The sequence below is a fragment of the Schistocerca serialis genome, chromosome 2 (genome assembly GCF_023864345.2).
Source record: "Schistocerca serialis cubense isolate TAMUIC-IGC-003099 chromosome 2, iqSchSeri2.2, whole genome shotgun sequence".
NCBI classification, from domain to species: domain Eukaryota; kingdom Metazoa; phylum Arthropoda; class Insecta; order Orthoptera; family Acrididae; genus Schistocerca; species Schistocerca serialis.
In genome coordinates this window covers 897,361,238-897,380,099 of record NC_064639.1, presented here as the reverse complement: position 1 = coordinate 897,380,099, position 18,862 = coordinate 897,361,238, and the positions used below count along the sequence as shown (strand labels likewise).

At 43.4% G+C, this 18,862-nt stretch overlaps 1 protein-coding gene across 1 annotated transcript in view; it reads left to right on the top strand.

The window, feature by feature from the left end:
- The window catches only part of LOC126458233 (cysteine-rich protein 1-like), a 145,246-nt gene extending 132,277 nt beyond the window's left edge, over positions 1–12,969 (top strand). The window contains exons 2-3 of the mRNA XM_050095130.1: positions 2,651–2,803; positions 12,578–12,969. Of these exons, the coding sequence (XP_049951087.1) occupies positions 2,651–2,803; positions 12,578–12,621 (197 nt within the window). The 3' untranslated portion in view covers positions 12,622–12,969. The remainder of the gene's footprint in view (positions 1–2,650; positions 2,804–12,577) is intronic.
- The last annotated feature ends 5,893 nt before the right edge of the window (positions 12,970–18,862 follow it).

The window sequence follows — 18,862 nt, the reverse complement described above, 5'->3', positions numbered from 1 at the left end:
GCCAACTCAAATGGAATACACTCCAGCACCCGCCTTATAGTCCTGATCTCTCCCCATACGATTATTACGCCTTCGGTCCCTTGAAAAAGGCCTTGAGGGGTCGACACTCTTGTCGGACGAGGATGTGCAGCAGGCAGTTGCGATTTTCTTCACGCAGCAAGGCACGGTGTTCTACCAAACACGTCTCTTCAACCTAGTGCGTCGGTGTGACGATTACCTGATTGGCATTCCGATTCTGGACTGTACACTCTTATAACGGAAACTTTTTGATCCACCTCTTATACATTCGAACGTAGGCAAATGGTTGATGCTCTCAATGGTGGATGCTTCCATAACCAAAAGAGCCGAAGTGTTTGGTGTTTCAAGAGGCACCTAATCGAAGTTTACACCGCGAACAGGAAGAGGACTCTGGCGAAACGAAGGGAGCTCCATAAGCAGCGAACTGCAGGGCGAGCTGGAATTCCAAAACCATTCATCACTGATGCAAATGCCCGTAACGTGGAGTCAAAGCCATAAAACCTGGACTGTGGAGCAATGAAAGAAAGTTATTTGGTCGGCTGAGTCTTCTTTCGCGGTTTCCAAATTCTTTCCGAGTTTATGTCCCGAGATTGAAATATTGGGGGGGGGGGGGGGGAGGTTGGAGGGTTACAGTGACGATTTTGAAATATTTGGGGGGGGGGGGGTTGGAGGGTTTCGGTGACGATTTGGGCAGCCATGTCGGGCTATTCGATGGACACCGTGGTTACTTTGTAAGGTCGCATTACTGCCAAGGGTTATGTGATAGGCCGGCCGTAGTGGCCGAGCGGTTGGAGGCGTTTCAGTCTGGAACCGTACGACCGCTACGGTCGTAGGTTCGAATCCTGCTTCGGACATGGATGTGTGTGATGTCTTTAGGTTAGTTAGGTTCAAGTCGTTCTAAGTTCTAGGGGACTAATGACCTCAGACGTTAAAGTCTCATAGTGCTCAGAGCCATTTGAACCATTATGTGATATTTTTGGCTGGTCAGGTCCACCCTACGGAAAAAAACTTTGTTTCTAAGTAAGGATGCTGTGTTCCAAGACAACAGGGCCCCTCGCATCGTCTAGGACTGGTTTTGTGAACACGAGGATGAATCGTCGCATATTCCCTGAGCATCACAGTGACAAGATCGCTGTATTATTAAGCCTTTATGGTCTACTTCAGATAGAAGTGTGCATGATCGCTACCCGCCTTCATCATCTTATCTGAACTTGCCACTATTTTGTAGGAAGAATGGTTGGTTGGTTGATTTAGGATGTTGTTGTTGTTGTGGTCTTCAGTCCAGAGACTGCTTTGATGCAGCTCTCCGTGCTACTCTATCCTGTGCAAGATTCTTCGTCTCCCAGTATTTACTGCAACCTTCATCCTTCTGAATCTGTTTAGTGTATTCATCTCTTTGTCTCCCTCTACGATTTTTACCCTCCACGCTGCCCTCCAGTACTAAATTGGTGATCCCTTGATGCCTCAGAATATGTCCTACCAACTGATCCATTCTTCTAGTCAAGTTGTGCCACAAATTTCTCCTCTCCCAAATTCTATTCATTACCTCCTCATTAGTTACGTGGTCTACCCATCTAATCTTCAGCATTCTTCTGTAGCACCACATTTCGAAAGCTTCTCTTCTTGTCTAAACTATTTATCGTCCACGTTTCACTTCCATACGTGGCTACACTCCATACAAATACTTTCAGAAACGTTTTCCTGGCACTTAAATCTATACTTGGTGTTAACAAATTTCTCTTCTTCAGAAACGCTTTCCTTGCCATTGCCAGTCTACATTTTATATCTTCTCTACTTCGACCATCATCAGTTATTTTGCTCCCCAAATAGCAAAACTCATTTGGGATAAGGGGACCGAGGCCATCGGTTCCATCGGATTATGGAAGAATGGGGAAGGAAGTTGGCCATGTCCTTTCAAAGGAACCATACCGGCATTTGCCTGAAGCGATTACGGAAATCATGGAAGGACTAAATCAGGATGGCCGCACGCGGGTTTGAACCGTCGTCCTCTCGAATGCGAGTCCACTTTGCTAACCACTACGCCATCTCGCTCGGTGGAAGAACGGTGTACGATTCCCTTGAGAACCGTACAGAGCCTGTATTTATCTATCCATTCCGAGACGACTGGAAGCTATTTTGAATGCTAACTGGTTTCCTACGTTGTATTAGGCATAGTAATGTGTTGCGCTTTTCGTGCTTCCATATTTCCGCCGTGTGTATGCAATTTCGATAACGGCGTCTATGTGTGAATGTGGACCCATAAAAAGGGAGATTGGTGTGTGTGCTCATGCGCGTTTGTGTGTTTGTGTTTGTGTGTGTGTGTGTGTGTGTGTGTGTGTGTGTGTGTGTGTGTGTGTGTGAATAAATGTATACAGCATCATGGAATTAACGTGTTCTGAAAGCTTCGCTACACGTTTTCTGTGCACGGTGTGTGCAACAATGCTAATAAAAAGTTGAAGTGGAAACAGATACAAATAAAGAACCTCCTGTCGCTGCCTGTCCTCTTTAAGATGCACGCGGCGTGTGCAGAGGACGGCTCGCCTTCCGCGTTACAGCGCTGCGAGGTGCGTGATGCGTTGTGTGTGCTGCGTGCTGATGCCTGACTTGGGTGCGGTTTGTGCGTGTGTTGCAGCGGAGCGGAAGACGTCGCTGGGCAAGGACTGGCACTCGGCGTGCCTGCGCTGCGAGAAGTGCAACAAGACGCTGACCCCGGGCAGCCACGCCGAGCACGAGGGAAAGCCCTACTGCACCCACCCATGCTACAACGCGCTCTTCGGGCCCACAGGTGAGCCAAGAAACACTGCTGACCAACTACTCTCTCTCCTAAGTTAAAATATTCTGGGTTGTTAAGCTCTAAAATAATCGACGTTTCGGCCCCTCTGTTTGCATCTTCTTCAGGATCTTACGGTGTCCACTATTGCTAGAACACCGGAATATCCTGAAAAAGATCCCAGGAGAGAGGTCGAGATGTCGATTATTTTATAGGAAATATGGCGCGGTCTAACAACCCAGAAGAGTTGTTGTATGTTAACCGAGGACCTAGAAACGACGGAGAGGCTCCGTCCCCCGCCGCAGCCGCAGTGGTCCACAACCCGACGACGACTACCGCTGTCCACTTCACCCCTCTGCCGCCCCACACCGAACCCAGGGTTATTGTGCGGTTCGGCCCCCGGTGGACCTCCCAAGGAACGTCTCACACCAGACGAGTGTGACCCCTATGTTTTCGTGGTAGAGTAATGGTGGTGTACGCGTATGTGGAGAACTTGTTTGCGCAGCAATCGCCGACATAGTGTAACTGAGGCGGAATAAGTGGAACCAGCCCGCATTCGCCGAGGCAGATGGAAAACCGCCTAAAAACCATCCACAGACTGGCCGGCTCACCGGACCTCGACACAAGTCCGCCGGGCGGATTCACGCCGAGGACCAGGCGTTCCTTCACCCTCCGGAAAGCCGTGCGTTAGATCGATCGGCTAACCGGACGGGCAGATTTTAACGTTAAACACCCCATATTTACCTACCAACGGATAAATTAATTTTTTCATGTATATACAGGGTGCGGCGCTTAAATCCGGACAGAAGAAACTTAAACCAAATTTGTTAAAAGAAAATATAAATTATAAACATTTTTATTGGCTGAGATCCAGCAACTGTACGTTATTTAGTTACAGGATGTATGCATAGCCACCTCGGTTGCACAAAATTATTGTCAAATCATGGTCAATTTGACAATAATTTTGTGCAACCGAGGTGGCTATACATACATACATCCTGCAATTTAAATACAAGTGAAAATGAAAATCATTTTGCATGTAAGTGGTGATATCTTTCAATGGTAAGATTACTGGATGTAACCTCCTTCAGCCGAAACAAACGCCTCCAGTCTTGTCCTGAAGCGATCGCACGCACTCTTTAAAACAGCACAGTCCATATTCGCGAATGCTACTTCGATAGCGGTGCGCACAGATGCCTCGTCTTATTGGTAGTTCTTTCGACTGCACTCCAAACATAGTAGACGAGGGGTTTTAAATCCAGGCTATTCGGATCAGAACATGTCAGCTTTGTCCCCAGTTTTGGACTAAATGACTCGTATGAAGTCCTCCTCTGCCGTCCGACGCCCTGTTCGCTCGCTGACATTCAATACTGACGCCAGTTTCCCCAGCGATTGCCCCGGGTCTTCCGAAATCAGTGCCTGACCCTTTTCGATGACTGCCGCAGTTCGTGACCCGCGTTTCCTCGAATGAGGTTCCCTCGCGGGGTTAGCGGAACCTTCCCCAGATTTCTCCGAAGCATTATACTTGGTCACAGTATCTTTAACAATTGATCTCGGGTACCCTTAAAATCGAACTATTTGAGTGGGCCAAGGCCAAGCGTGAAGACTTTCGTTAATAGCGGCTCTTCGGTTGTACTCCGCATTTGTCCGTCACATCTCGGCCAGTTTGACTGTTCACTAGATGCCTATGGCTTCCAAGAAAGCCAATCGTTACCTTCGACGGAATTACGATATGGCGGGAAATTCGAACTGGAATTTGTTCACATTTAAGCGCCACACCCTGTAGATCGAGACAGTGAGAGTAAATTTGTTCCAAGGCCGGGAATCGAAACCGGCTCTCCTGCTTACGAGGCAGGCGCGTTAGCCACTAAGCCACCATGGCTCAGCGATTCAACACAACAGCACGGATTATCTTGGCACACCTCCCGCCGGTATCCACGCTCTCATTGCTGCCCCAATCTACTTTATATTTCCCCTTTCCCTCAGTTGGAAAATTGATGCAAGTAACTCAGAAGAGAAAGCGAAACGGTACACTAATAAAGAACACAGAGGACATCTAGTAAAATAAAAATTAATCACACATCGCCATCAGAAATACGGAAGATTATTACGACTAAAAATAAAAGTTTCTATGTCCAGTAAGACACTACAAAGTTGTGGCCCTATAATCTGTAATGTTGTTAGTCACCTCTGTAATGCATCATTAATCCAGGGTATTTTCCCAGACAGGTTAAATTATGTGTAGTTGTTAATAAATACCATATAGTGTCACTCCTTTCATCATTTTCTAAAAAAAATTGAGAAGGTAATGGGATATTTAGTCAGTTAAAATTTGGATTTAAAAAGGGCCTTTCTACTGAGTCAACTGTTTGTATGAGCACATAATAAAGTCTCTAAGTGATAAAATATTACCAGTTGGGTCTTTATGTGACCTAAACAAGACATTTGATACTGTCAGTCATAAATCCTATATCAGAGAAGTTGAAATAAATGGTCGGAGATCTCCAAAAGTTCTATTTTCAAACCATCTGTCTTCGTAAGCAATTACAATACAGTCAAATACGGGTGCTCGGAAATAGCCACAGCAGACAATCCAGACTGCCAATGCAGATTGTTCAACACGCAATAAACAAAGTAGAATAGTAGCCATTTTTTCATCTTCTTTTAAATATTTAAATATATGTTATACGTTTATTATGTTGACACGGTCTCCATCCTAAAGTTTATCGTGAATGTGAACTATGGAACACATAAGTAAGTAACTAACTCTCTTCATATTTACAGTCTTACATCCTCAACATGTGTCATTGGACATTCACAGATGGATAAAGACCTTCTGTGATAACCTGACTGTTGGTACTTGTGAAACATGATTACTGGAGTAATTACACGTTTTTGGCACTGTTTCACAGTCAGTTTATCAGTAGCAGATAAAGAAGTAATCTACATATACTCATTGCTCAGTTCCGTTCTATGATTTTGTTCTCGATTTACAGATGGTCTTCTCTGCTGTATCCGCTGTTGAGGCCTATTGGCTCTTTCGCCTGATGAAAATCCACTGTTTTTTGTTTGTTTGAATTTAGTTAAAAAAATGGTTCAAATGGCTCTGAGCACTATGGGACTTAACATCTGTGGTCATCAGTCCCCTAGAACTTAGAACATGACATCACACACATCCATGCCCGAGGCAGGATTCGAACCTGCGACCGTAGCGGTCACGCGGTTCCAGACTGAAGCGCCTAGATCCGCACGGCCACACCGGCCGGCTTGAATTTAGTGTTTGTATCTTGTACATTCTGGTAACTCGGCTTTTGTGTCTGTAGCACTTATGTCATGTGTGTCCCCTTGCGTGAACGGGACAATAACTGTAGCATTGTTCATTAATATTCTTCCAGCTTCCATAGTTATCATACGCGAACCCTTTTGCGACTGTGGTTGCGACATTCAGTTATCACCTAACAGTCACCTGAGAAGCTGAAAACAGATTTGTGATTAAATAAATACAGGGCGTACATAAAGTCCGGGAACACTTTCAATTACTTATTGCACAAGAACTAACACTGTAAAGATGTCATACATATTGCATTTCGAAGAGAAATTCTGAAAGTTTTTTTTTTTTTTTTTTTAATACAAACATTCGATATGCGAACCCTGAGTAACCCGGAAGACGTCAATACGATAATCGGAATTCTTGCCATACCCGTCCCAGCATGGCATCGTCGACTGTGACAGTCGCTTCCCGTATTCTCTCCCGGGGTACGTACACCAGATCTTTAATGTGTCCTCACAGAAAAAAGTCACACGGAGTAAGGTTTGGTGATCGGGGAGGCCATTTCGAACTCCAACACACAGGAAGCTCGCTCCAATCTGAACTCGCCATGTTTGCGACTAGCGCTGACTGTCGGCAAATTACCAAACTATGCTGTGCCGATATACATGAAAAAATAAACTTCCATGGTTTCTCTTCAAAATGACATATGTATGATATCTGTACGATGTTCGGTTCTTGTGCAGTAAATAATTGAAAGTGTTCCCGGACTTTTACACGCTGTATTTTTCGGAATATTTAAAAGGGTTTCGTTTGCGATATTATTGTCATATTCTGTCGAGTAACGATGGAAACTTCAATTAATGCCCATATTTGTATATATGAAAATAATTGTTTTAATTTTCGACGTATCCCCATTGTAGGACAAATGTGATGTTTTTCCATCATTGAGATTTCGTAACTGAAGTGTGATTCTCGATGAGTACGAAACATCCATCTACAGATGACGTAAGCTCTTTACTGGACCCGCCGCGCGGGGTAACCGCGCGGTCTAGGGCGACTTTCAACTGTTCGCGCGACTCCCCCCTCAGAGGTTCGAGTCCTCCCTCGGGCATGGGTGTGTCTCTCGTCCTTAGCGTAACTTAGATTAAGTTAGATTAAGTAGTGTGTAAGCCTAGGGACCGATGACCTCAGCAGTTTGATCCCATAGGAACCTACCACAGATTTCCAATTTCACTGGACCCGAAATACTGTCCGTCCACAAATTACTGTAGATGTGAGGATAAAAGGAAATCAGAGAAGGTCGAATACTGTGAATGTCCCATATATTCTTACTTTACGCCTCTGTGGTTCTTCACTGTAGTGGAACTGTGAACGGGTGTGCTGTCCTGACGAAAGATGACTTTCCAGTTTTGCCATCCAAGTCTCTTAAGACCTGCGTTTTCTTTCGTCAAAGTTCTCTAGGAGACTTCCAAGTCATTTGTCAGTTAATGTTTTTCTGCTTTTTTTGTATGTACATCCACTGGTTCCACCCATTTGCTTTTATTGCTCTCTAGCTACTGGCATCAAGTGGTTGTCCCACGTCTCATTCACACAAGAAAATCGCCGCACTTGTCAGTCGGATTCTATTGACGAATTTACTTATTAAGATCGAAACATTCGTTTTCGCCTTTCTTTTTGGTCAACATTCAGTTGATGCTACACTCATTTTGCACAGATCTTTCTCATAGTTAATTCTCCATATTATCTTTCTCGTCCTTTTGGCTTGTCTCGCAAGCACTGTTCATTCAAGACCTAATGCCTGAAACACTCATTTCTGCCACTGGTTCAAAGTAATCGGCTTAGCGTGCTCTGTCCGCGTTATTTTGGCTCTACGGGTTGGGACAACCTATGTAAACTCCACAAACCGTTGTACAGGGTTTCTTCCTACCAATATTGTAGATTTTCTGGCCTCTCGCATGAAGCAGAGGAAAATGACAATCTGCATGGCTTAGTAGGGGCTCTTTTACCTTATTTGTGATGGTTTCTACGCAAAGTTTACGGTGGAACCAGCAAAACTGTTCACAGTATTCTTTGAATTCAAAGGCTCTAATTTACTCAAAAGGCTGTCGTGAAATCAACGTCACCTTTCTTCCGAAGATTTTCATTTTATAATTACTTCTCTGTTCCTCCTTGTTTGGACAAAGCCGTTGTTCTGCAACTGTGTATTTCATTAATGAAAAATCCCTCCAGTTGCTGGACTCTTTTTGCTGTCTTGATCTTGTTAATTTTGGACGACATTGTGCCGGGCATGATGACTTACCTTACATTCAGTTTGCTACAAAGATGTTTGCACAGTATGTTTCACATATGTACATTGCAAACACGATTGTAAGTTGACACTTCCTTCAGGACTTTAACACTGAAATGAGCAAGTGTCCTACCTATTCTTTTCACGTAGACACTACATGTTTGTATCATGATCAGAAGATGGCCATTTAACTGGTTGAAACTTGTAATCACTGCTTCCTATATTTCGATCTACAGCTTTAATTCTCGTTGTAGTTTCCTAAGCACGTTAATTGGTCGCTTTTTTCATATGACATATATTTGTAGTGCTCTAAAGAGAGAGACAATAGTGAATGTAATTGTGGAATAAATGAAAGGATAATGGCTGAATCTTAACGGCTTGAATACCTTGACAATAAGCGGGCAGTACTTTAGTAATTATCTCCATTTTGAAGGGTGACCCATTACTGTTTTGGCTGTTCGTAATAATTGTCGCTATTAAACATATATGTCATTATAATAATAAATGCGTATTAACCATTACGTGCTGTAGCTCAGTAGGTCTCAATGCCACGCTAGATGAGTTGTCATACGTGCTGGATATTTAGATTTAGATGTTGAAGAAAGCAAAGAAAAGAAAAAGAAAAAAAAATACTGCTTCGATTGCTGCGTTGCCGACCTTGCCAACGGTCGAATCCAAGCACACATAACAGGCGAATTTTGGATAATGTATGTACGGATTTTTGTTCTAGACTCTTCTCACACTGAAGAGCCTTCAGGAAGCAATTGCCCGTCTCAACGGCTAAGTCGTAAGTTCTCCTCTGTCAAAAGTGGAAATGATCTGCACTGTTGGTAAATGTGGACTGACGTCACCGCAAGTCTGGCGTACTGCTCCTTTAGCTGGGGAACAATTATTTTGCCAATAAGAAGTACGAGGTCAATTAAGATCTGTTGACCTTATTGTTGCACGACCAATTAAGGTCAGCTATTGCCTTCTGTTTGGTTGACGCTCCATTGTAGAACTGTGAGCCTGTCGGACTTCAGAATGGTCCCGCCTGCCATGAGTGTATGAACGTCACACGTTTCTGTATAACAGGTGAAATAAGATGTATTCCTCTAACGGATGCTAAGAATATAAGAGATGTAACAAAAAAATAAGCAAGACTGTCCTCATTACCAAGTTGCCATTTGCCATGGTAGCAATTTTTCTACCACGCTAAACATGACTGTATTGTATGGCTGGCCGATTAATTCCCACATGACACACACAATTTTACGGGATCATGACAGACTCTTTCAATAGGAAACGTTGTGTATGACTTGCGCGGATTTCCCCTCAGTTGATGATTCACTTTCATACAGTGTTGTGCTCCAGATGTACATTCTAAGAAATTCCTTCCTCAAATTGGGATCCATGTTTGATACTAGTAGACTTATTAGAAGACTCATTTCCGTGAGGAACGCTTTCTTTGCCTGTGCCGGTCTTGTTATGCTTGCTATACCTCGTCCTCCCAAGCGGAAAGAATCCCTTCACTTCATCGACCAACTGATTCCCAATTTAGATGTCATGTTTGTGTCAATCATCATAATTTTTGCTGCTCCTCAATATTTTTGTTTGTTTTGGTTTACCTTTAATCCATATTCTGCTGTGGCATCTCCTCAAGGTTTTTCGTTTTTTATCTTCTTCGTGTGTTGATCCATGTTCCCTCATCTCTATTAATATTTCTGTGGTTGTCATTTCGATATCTTACTACAAGCATTGCGTGCAGTTTCGATCTTACTTTCCCAGTCTGGTGTAATAATCTAGCCACTGACCCTAGCTTATGACATTTATGTTTTACTCAGCTGCACCATATTTTTTAAAACTAGCTGTAATCTAACCATTGACCTTAGCTTATGGCATTTAAGTTTTAATTAGCTGTACCATATTTTTTAAAAAAAACTAGCTGTTCCCAGCCACGTGTTACTGTGGCTAGTTAAATGGAAAAAATAGAAAAGAAAAGCACACATTTCTAATCTGTAGGGGAACTGGATATACACTCCTGGAAATTGAAATAAGAACACCGTGAATTCATTGTCCCAGGAAGGGGGAACTTTATTGACACATTCCTGGGGTCAGATACATCACATGATCACACTGACAGAACCACAGGCACATAGACACAGGCAACAGAGCATGCACAATGTCGGCACTAGTACAGTGTATATCCACCTTTCGCAGCAATGCAGGCTGCTATTCTCCCATGGAGACGATCGTAGAGATGCTGGATGTAGTCCTGTGGAACGGCTTGCCATGCCATTTCCACCTGGCGCCTCAGTTGGACCAGCGTTCGTGCTGGACGTGCAGACCGCGTGAGACGACGCTTCATCCAGTCCCAAACATGCTCAATGGGGGACAGATCCGGAGATCTTGCTGGCCAGGGTAGTTGACTTACACCTTCTAGAGCACGTTGGGTGGCACGGGATACATGCGGACGTGCATTATCCTGTTGGAACAGCAAGTTCCCTTGCCGGTCTAGGAATGGTAGAACGATGGGTTCGATGACGGTTTGGATGTACCGTGCACTATTCAGTGTCCCCTCGACGATCACCAGTGGTGTACGGCCAGTGTAGGAGATCGCTCCCCACACCATGATGCCGGGTGTTGGCCCTCTGTGCCTCGGTCGCATGCAGTCCTGATTGTGGCGCTCACCTGCACGGCGCCAAACACGCATACGACCATCATTGGCACCAAGGCAGAAGCGACTCTCATCGCTGAAGACGACATGTCTCCATTCGTCCCTCCATTCACGCCTGTCGCGACACCACTGGAGGCGGGCTGCACGATGTTGGGGCGTGAGCGGAAGATGGCCTAACGGTGTGCGGGACCGTAGCCCAGCTTCATGGAGACGGTTGCGAATGGTCCTCGCCGATACCCCAGGAGCAACAGTGTCCCTAATTTGCTGGGAAGTGGTGGTGCGGTCCCCTACGGCACTGCGTAGGATCCTACGGTCTTGGCGTGCATCCGTGCGTCGCTGCGGTCCGGTCCCAGGTCGACGGGCACGTGCACCTTCCGCCGACCACTGGCGACAACATCGATGTACTGTGGAGACCTCACGCCCCACGTGTTGAGCAATTCGGCGGTACGTCCACCCGGCCTCCCGCATGCCCACTATATGCCCTCGCTCAAAGTCCGTCAACTGCACATACGGTTCACGTCCACGCTGTCGCGGCATGCTACCAGTGTTAAAGACTGCGATGGAGCTCTGTATGCCACGGCAAACTGGCTGACACTGACGGCGGCAGTGCACAAATGCTGCGCAGCTAGCGCCATTCGACGGCCAACACCGCGGTTCCTGGTGTGTCCGCTGTGCCGTGCGTGTGATCATTGCTTGTACAGCCCTCTCGCAGTGTCCGGAGCAAGTATGGTGGGTCTGACACACCAGTGTCAATGTGTTCTTTTTTCCATTTCCAGGAGTGTACATCCTAATCTCATTCCCCTTGTCTTTGTCCATCTCCTCCTCTCCCTCTCTCTGGCCATCTTCTCCTACCTCCCCTCTCTCCATCTCCTCCTGCCTACTCTTTTGCCTTCTGTGCACCCATCACATCCCCCCCCCCATTTTTCTCCATCTCCTCTTGCTCCCTCTCTCTCCCCGTCCATCACCTCTTCCTCCCTTTATATGCTCATCTTCTCCTCCCCATCTCTCCATGACCTCCTGCTCCCCTCTCTTTCCATGTCCTCCTTTCCGCTTTCTGTGTTCATTTCCTCCTTCTGCAAATTGAAATTCTGTGGTAGTATTCTAATCATAATCCGATAAGCCATAAATACAACTTTCTTGCTTGCTGACAACATTTCAATATTTGAAGTAAATTGGTCAAGAGCTTTTCAGATTCTTGGTAATAATGTTTCCCCTATATATATTACATATTTACAACAACACGTGTGTTTCAATGTTACACTGCGTCAAAATTTCGAAGCAATAGGTGAAGAACATTTGGAGATTTCCGGTTTTGAACGAACCAACATTTACATTTTTATTTAAGCTGATTGAAAATTCTTAGCATTGTCTAAGTCATTTTCATCTTTCGTGATTTATTTGTCTACACTCACGTTCAGGTTCTCTTCCTAATGCCATATATTCTTCTGTTACTTTCCGCTTGATTTTATGTCCAGTTTTAGAGTGTTTAGTATTTTTAATCAAGTTTCTTGTTGATTCATAATGTTCGTATGAAGTAAAATAACACCGACTACGTGTTTCGCGGATCTGTTGCAGGCTTCGGCCGTGGCGGTGCTGAGAGCTACGTCTACAAGAAGTAGGCACTGGGACCCCGGTCTCACGGCTCCACCACCACACCAAGGCTACGAGTGTGCACCTCTTCACACTCTAGATTCTACAACAAACTGCATCTTATGAACAGCCTTGGCCGCCAGCCCCACAACTCACATAAAAAACACATTCATCATGTTAATTGGGTACTAATTAAGAGATTCATATTTTGCCTGAAATTTAAAGGAGGAATGTATTTTTATAGTAAGATTTTGAAGAATATGTGACTGGTTACACATAATGTAATTAAGTAGCATTTTTAACATAATTACTGTAGAGCAAGCTTTTCAGATGTGATTTCCATCATTAACTTATTTTTAATAAATGTTACGATAATATGTCTCTTTTGGTTGTTAACCTCTGTTACCCTTACCATTTTCCTCATATGCAGTTTGACTTTTGGTATTGTGCACTTGGAAACATATCAGAGCATCATACTATATGAATTCAGAGTACTCAATTATGGTAATTAACACAGTGTGCAAAATATGTAAATAGATGTACACGCTACTTACTTCTCCTCTTGAACCTAGAACACATGCTCTGGAGCAAACCAGAAACATCTCTTGACATGGTGGAAAATACCAAAGACAACTGTCTATCTTGTTCATGCCAACAGTGAGAACTTGCTTACAACACTGCAATAGCACAATTACTTTAAGTTCAGCAATGACTTCTGGGAATTTGCAGGAGGTGCCTCCCACAGGATCTCGAGTTTCTGCTTCATTAGGAAACATACTCCTGTGCCACACTGAACACATTGTATTAACATTAAGAGTATCCAAAAAAGCAGAAACTCTTGTTCTGAGTAGCACATGTGGATGAGATCTTATACCTAATATGCTAGCAACAAAGAAAAATAGACAAAGTGGCTACTGAACAACCAGAGTGCATACAAAGTTCATATTCATTACAGAAAAGTATAAAATACAACAAAAACAAACCAGTCCATGTACTATATTTGTTTATAATTCCACAAAAGTAACAGAATCTTACAATAAAGAACAAATCAACATCTCTGTTCCAAACAAGCAGTGGTGACATTTTACAGTATATTCAGCACAGTTAACACTCAAGACAGACTTGAAGCATGACGTAAGTTGCTGCAACATAACATGTACACTATTAACTTTGTTACAAAAATTGAGCAACCTGTTTATAATGTAAATAATAACAAAACTCTGGAAACACAGTCACCAACAACAACTCAACATTAAACAAAACAGCACACTCAGTAACAAATCATAGTACTTCATGAATTGTACTGTAAGTGCTTAACATGTTGTAATTTTCCAAGCTGGTACATTCTGAGATTAAAAGTTTCCAGTCACCTGTAGCGGACACTGATATGGGACGTGGCCATCCTTGACCTTTATGGTGGCTTGAACTCTGCTGGGGACACTTTGTACAAGGTGTCTCAATGTCTGTGAGGAGTGGCAGCTTATTCTTCCTCAAGAATGAAAAGCAGAAGGTAGTAATTTTGGACGCTGAGATCTGAAGTCTTTTTCTCTAGCACATATCCCAAAGGATGTTCCACTGAGTTCAGGTCAGGAGTCTGGGCACGCCACTCCATTGCATGAATATTGCTGTCCACAGACTGTTGCTTCACAGATGCTGCTTAATGACAGAGCGCATCATTTCATATACATCATAACATATTTTATTTTTATATGGTTATTTTTCTAGTTATTTTTAATGTTAAAATGTCAGCTCAACCAACTATTTACAATGTAAAAAACAACAATTTATGTATTTCAAAGCTCAAATCTTCATCATCAGAATAACCTTACAACAGTCTCTACAAGGGACCAATATAAAAAATAAACAAGACCAATAAAAATAGTAGTAAAAATAACATGGGCACTTCCATCGCAGCCATGTCCTCTTTAAGTTATACATCCACATCTTTTGTCAACTGATAAAATAGATGAAAATTGAATTCCCCATGATGTCACAGTAACAGCTAATGTGTACCCAGCCTGTGTATCTTCCTGAAAGCAACATTCTGCAGGCAAAAACAGAACTAAGCCAAGTGAGCCGTTTGTGAATGTAAACATGAAAATCTGAATACTATACCAAAGAAACAAAGATGTATACCTACGCCAGGCAGCTTGGAAATTGAAATCTTGTCAGGGGTACTTCACACTGCATAGTAAACTTTTTTATCTAAATAGCCAAAAACTTTCTGCCTTTTGCTGTCTAATTTGTAGAATCTCTAAATGAGCAAGATAGAATGACTGACTAAATATCATAAAACTGATAGCCAGAGCTAACTTTACCACAAAAACATGTGAATAAATTAATTTGCAAGAAGCAGCACATGAATGTAAAGGAGAATGGCATGTGGAATGCTTAGAGTCACAATTCCATCCTTCGGTAGTCTTCTCAGAAAGTAGTTAATATTTTCAAATCTTTTAAAGTTGATGTCATATTTCAGACCAACAGCACACTGCAATTTAAGCTAAGAAAAACTTTACACCATGAAGTTGACAAATACGATAGGACTGATTTCTACAAAATTCAATGCTACACCTGTAATATGAATAGTGTAAGCTAAACAGTTAGGTCTGTTAAGTTAAGGTAGAAAGAACATGGGGACATATTTCAGCTTAGAAATTTTTAGAAGTCAGCCATATTCATGTATATTCATGAAACTGGCCTTCATATGTGGGGACTGAGTTTGCACTTTTGCATACAAAAGATAAAGTAAAGAAAGTTGATCTACTAGAACAACTGGAGATTACTGTACAGAGCATGAGAAATCATAATACATTAAACAGCCCTTACAGGTTACACAAGCAACTTCTTCAGAAACTTTTCAGATATTTTTAATATCTGTGAGTTATTTAATGGCTTTACAGTTTTTTGTTCATTACAAGATTTGAATATCCAGACTGTCTGGCATAGATAATCTTTGACGTTTTCTCTAGATTTCATGATTACATTCAAGAAGTGTTCACTCACATTAGTTCCGTGTTTCCCTGTGGACTGTGGGTTTCAGGAAGATACACAGACCTTGTACGCATATGGCTGTTATTGTAACACTGCCAGTACAACACATAGGTTTCAGTTTTAGTCTATTTAATCACATGATGGTGATGTGGATGAATGTCCTAAGAAAACACAACTGCAAGTGAAATACGCATGTCATTTTATTATTATTTTTATAGTTCTTTTTGTGTTTCATATTGTTCAATTTTAGAGATTCTCATAGGCTTATTCTGATGATTCAACCTGGTTCAATCAGCATATTTTCAATACGATTTTCATACGAGCATATTGTAAGGTACTCCTAATGTCATTTGGATGCATTGAAGTATGTATATAATAAGCCGTCAGCGTAAGTTAAATTTGCATGATGCTTAATTTGATTTAAGAGACACATCACAATTTTGATGTTAGGATTGTTTGACATGGTAATGGCATACAGGGAACTAGTATTAAAAAAAAGTAGCTTTTTTTGAAGGGAAGCAGTAGCATTTGGGCGCTTGGGGAGGGGTGTGGGGCGTTGTTGTGCTGAGAGTCATGGCACACAGTTAACAGCTACATATCTTCATATTTTTTCAAGATGGCGCTGTAGTTTTTTTTGCCCAGGATGAATCTGGCAACACTTATACAGCTAGGTAGCTTAATGCATGTAACTAGTATTGTTGTTTTTATTCTGGAAGATAAATAAACATTATTTAAAGTCTTTTTTGTCCTTAATAAAGTTTAAAGATTGTCTTAAACGTAAAAATGGATCTGCGGACCTGCAACCTGGACAACCAAACACCATAAGTATATCCATAGGAGTTGCGCATTTAGGAATATATGTTTTAAGTTGAGGCTCGAATTAATGCCATTTAAAATAAACCATAAGTAGATCTCAGCACCACGACACAATCCTCCTTGTCTCCATAGTATTCTGTACTGTGGCAATATATGTTATAAATGGAGGTAAGTAATAACTGTATTTTTCTTACTTGTCACTTCTTCTTCCGTGTGTTTTTGTTTTTAGGAAGCTTTAATTGTCGAGTGCTAGTAATAGTGTTCCACAGATTTCGTGTTTGTTTTGAATACAGTCAGAGAGCGTCCCTTTAGTCAGCCATAGTGCCAGTAGTGTCAGTGTTGTCGTAACTGCCGTCTGCGTCACGTCTGCTGTGCAGCGAGCTACGTTAATTTAAGTGTTAACTGTATTTTTCTTACTTGTCACTTCTTCCGTGTGTTTTTGCTTTTAGGAAGCTTTAATTGTCTAGTGTTAGTAATAGTGTTCTATAGATTTCATGTTTGTTTTGAATACAGAGAGAAGCCATAGTGCCAGTAGTGCTAGTGTTTGTTTTGAATACAGTCCAGAGACAGGTAGTGCTATTTTCATTGTTTTCTACAAGAAGAGTCTAGTAACCACAGTTTAGTCAACTATCAGCCGCCTTTAGTGAATTAGCAGTCTAGTTAAAAGTTGATTAACTCTCTACAGTAAATTGATTTCTTAGTATGGACAGGGTGTGTGACTGCTGTGTACGGACGCAGGAGGAGCTGGCCACTGTTCGTGAACAGCTGAACGTGTGGATGGCCGCGGTGAGCCGTCTTCAGGCTGCTGCCTCGGAGTGTAGCGGCAGTGGGGAGTCTGGTGCGTCGCAAGGTACACCCCAGGTGTTACATGCTTCACCCACTGTCCCTGCTGTCGAGACATCTTCGCGGGTACCGGGCGCGGTTGGGCCACCCTCTCCCCAAGGGGAGTGGCGGGTTCAGCGGCGTTCGCGGCGCACGAGGCGGAGGGTCAATGTGGAGGCTGGCCGTGTGACATCGCCCGCTCTGCCTGTGAGTGGACATGTGGCCGCTCCTTCAGCAAGGCCCGAGCAGGCACACGGGGGGAGGGGTTTATTAGCGATTGGGAGCTCCAACGTTAGGCGGGTGATGGAGCCCCTTAGGGAAATAGCGGAAAGGTCGGGGAAGAAGGCCAGTGTTCACTCTGTCTGCTTGCTGGGGGGTCTCATCCGAGATGTGGAGGAGGCCCTGCCGGCGGCGATAGAGAGCACTGGGTGCACCCAACTGCAAATTGTTGCTCATGTCGGCACCAATGACTCCTGCCGTCTGGGTTCAGGGGTCATCCTCAGTTCATACAGGCGGTTGGCGGAGTTGGTGAAGGCGGAAAGCCTCGCTCGCGGGGTGGAATCTGAGCCAACTATTTGTAGTATCGTTCCCAGAACCGATCGCGGTCCTCTGGTTTGGAGCCGAGTGGAAGGCTTAAACCAGAGGCTCAGACGATTCTGCGGAGATCTGGGGTGCAAATTTCTCGACCTCCGCTATCGGGTGGAGAAATGTAGGGTCCTCCTTGAATAGGTCAGACGTGCATTACACGCAGGAAGCGGCTACAAGGATAGCGGAGTACGTGTGGAGTGCACATGTGGGTTTTTTAGGTTAGAGAATTCCCTCCCTAGGTCCGACAAGACGCCTCCTGAGGCGCGGCAAGGTAGGAGTAGGCAAAATGCAACAGGGAATAAGAATATTAATGTGCTAATAGTAAACTGAAGGAGCGTCTATAGAAAGATCCCAGAACTGCTCTCATTAATAAACGGTAACAATGCCCACATAGTACTAGGGACGGAAAGTTGGCTGAAACCAGATGTGGTGGTGGTGGTTGTTGGGATGTTTAAGGGGGACTAAACAGCGAAGAAACCAGATGTAAACAGTAATGAAATTCTAAACTCAGATTGGAATATATACCGAAGAGACAGGCTGGACAGTGAAGAGGGAGACGTATTTATAATGACAAAAAGTACAATAGTATCGAAGGAAATTGACGGAGATCCGAAATGTGAAATAATTTGGGTGAAGATCACGGTTAAAGCGGGCTCAAACATGGTAATTGGATGTCTCTGTAGGCCCCCTGGCTCAGCAGTTGTTGTGGCAGAGCACCTGAAGGAAAATTTTGAAAATATTTCGAGTAGATTTCCCCACCGTGTTATAGTTCTGTGTGGAGATTTGCCGGATATAGACTGGGAGACTCAGACGTTCATAACGGGTGGGGGGGGGGGGGGGGGACAAAGAATCCAGTGAAATTTTTTTAAGTGCATTGTCTGAAAACTACCTTGAGCGGTTAAACAGAGAACCGACTCGTGGCGATAACATATTAGACCTTCTGGTGACAAACAGACCGAACTATTTGAAACAGTTAACGCAGAACAGGGAATCAGCGATCATAAAGCGGTTACTGCATCGATGATTTCAGCCGTAAATAGAAATATTTAAAAT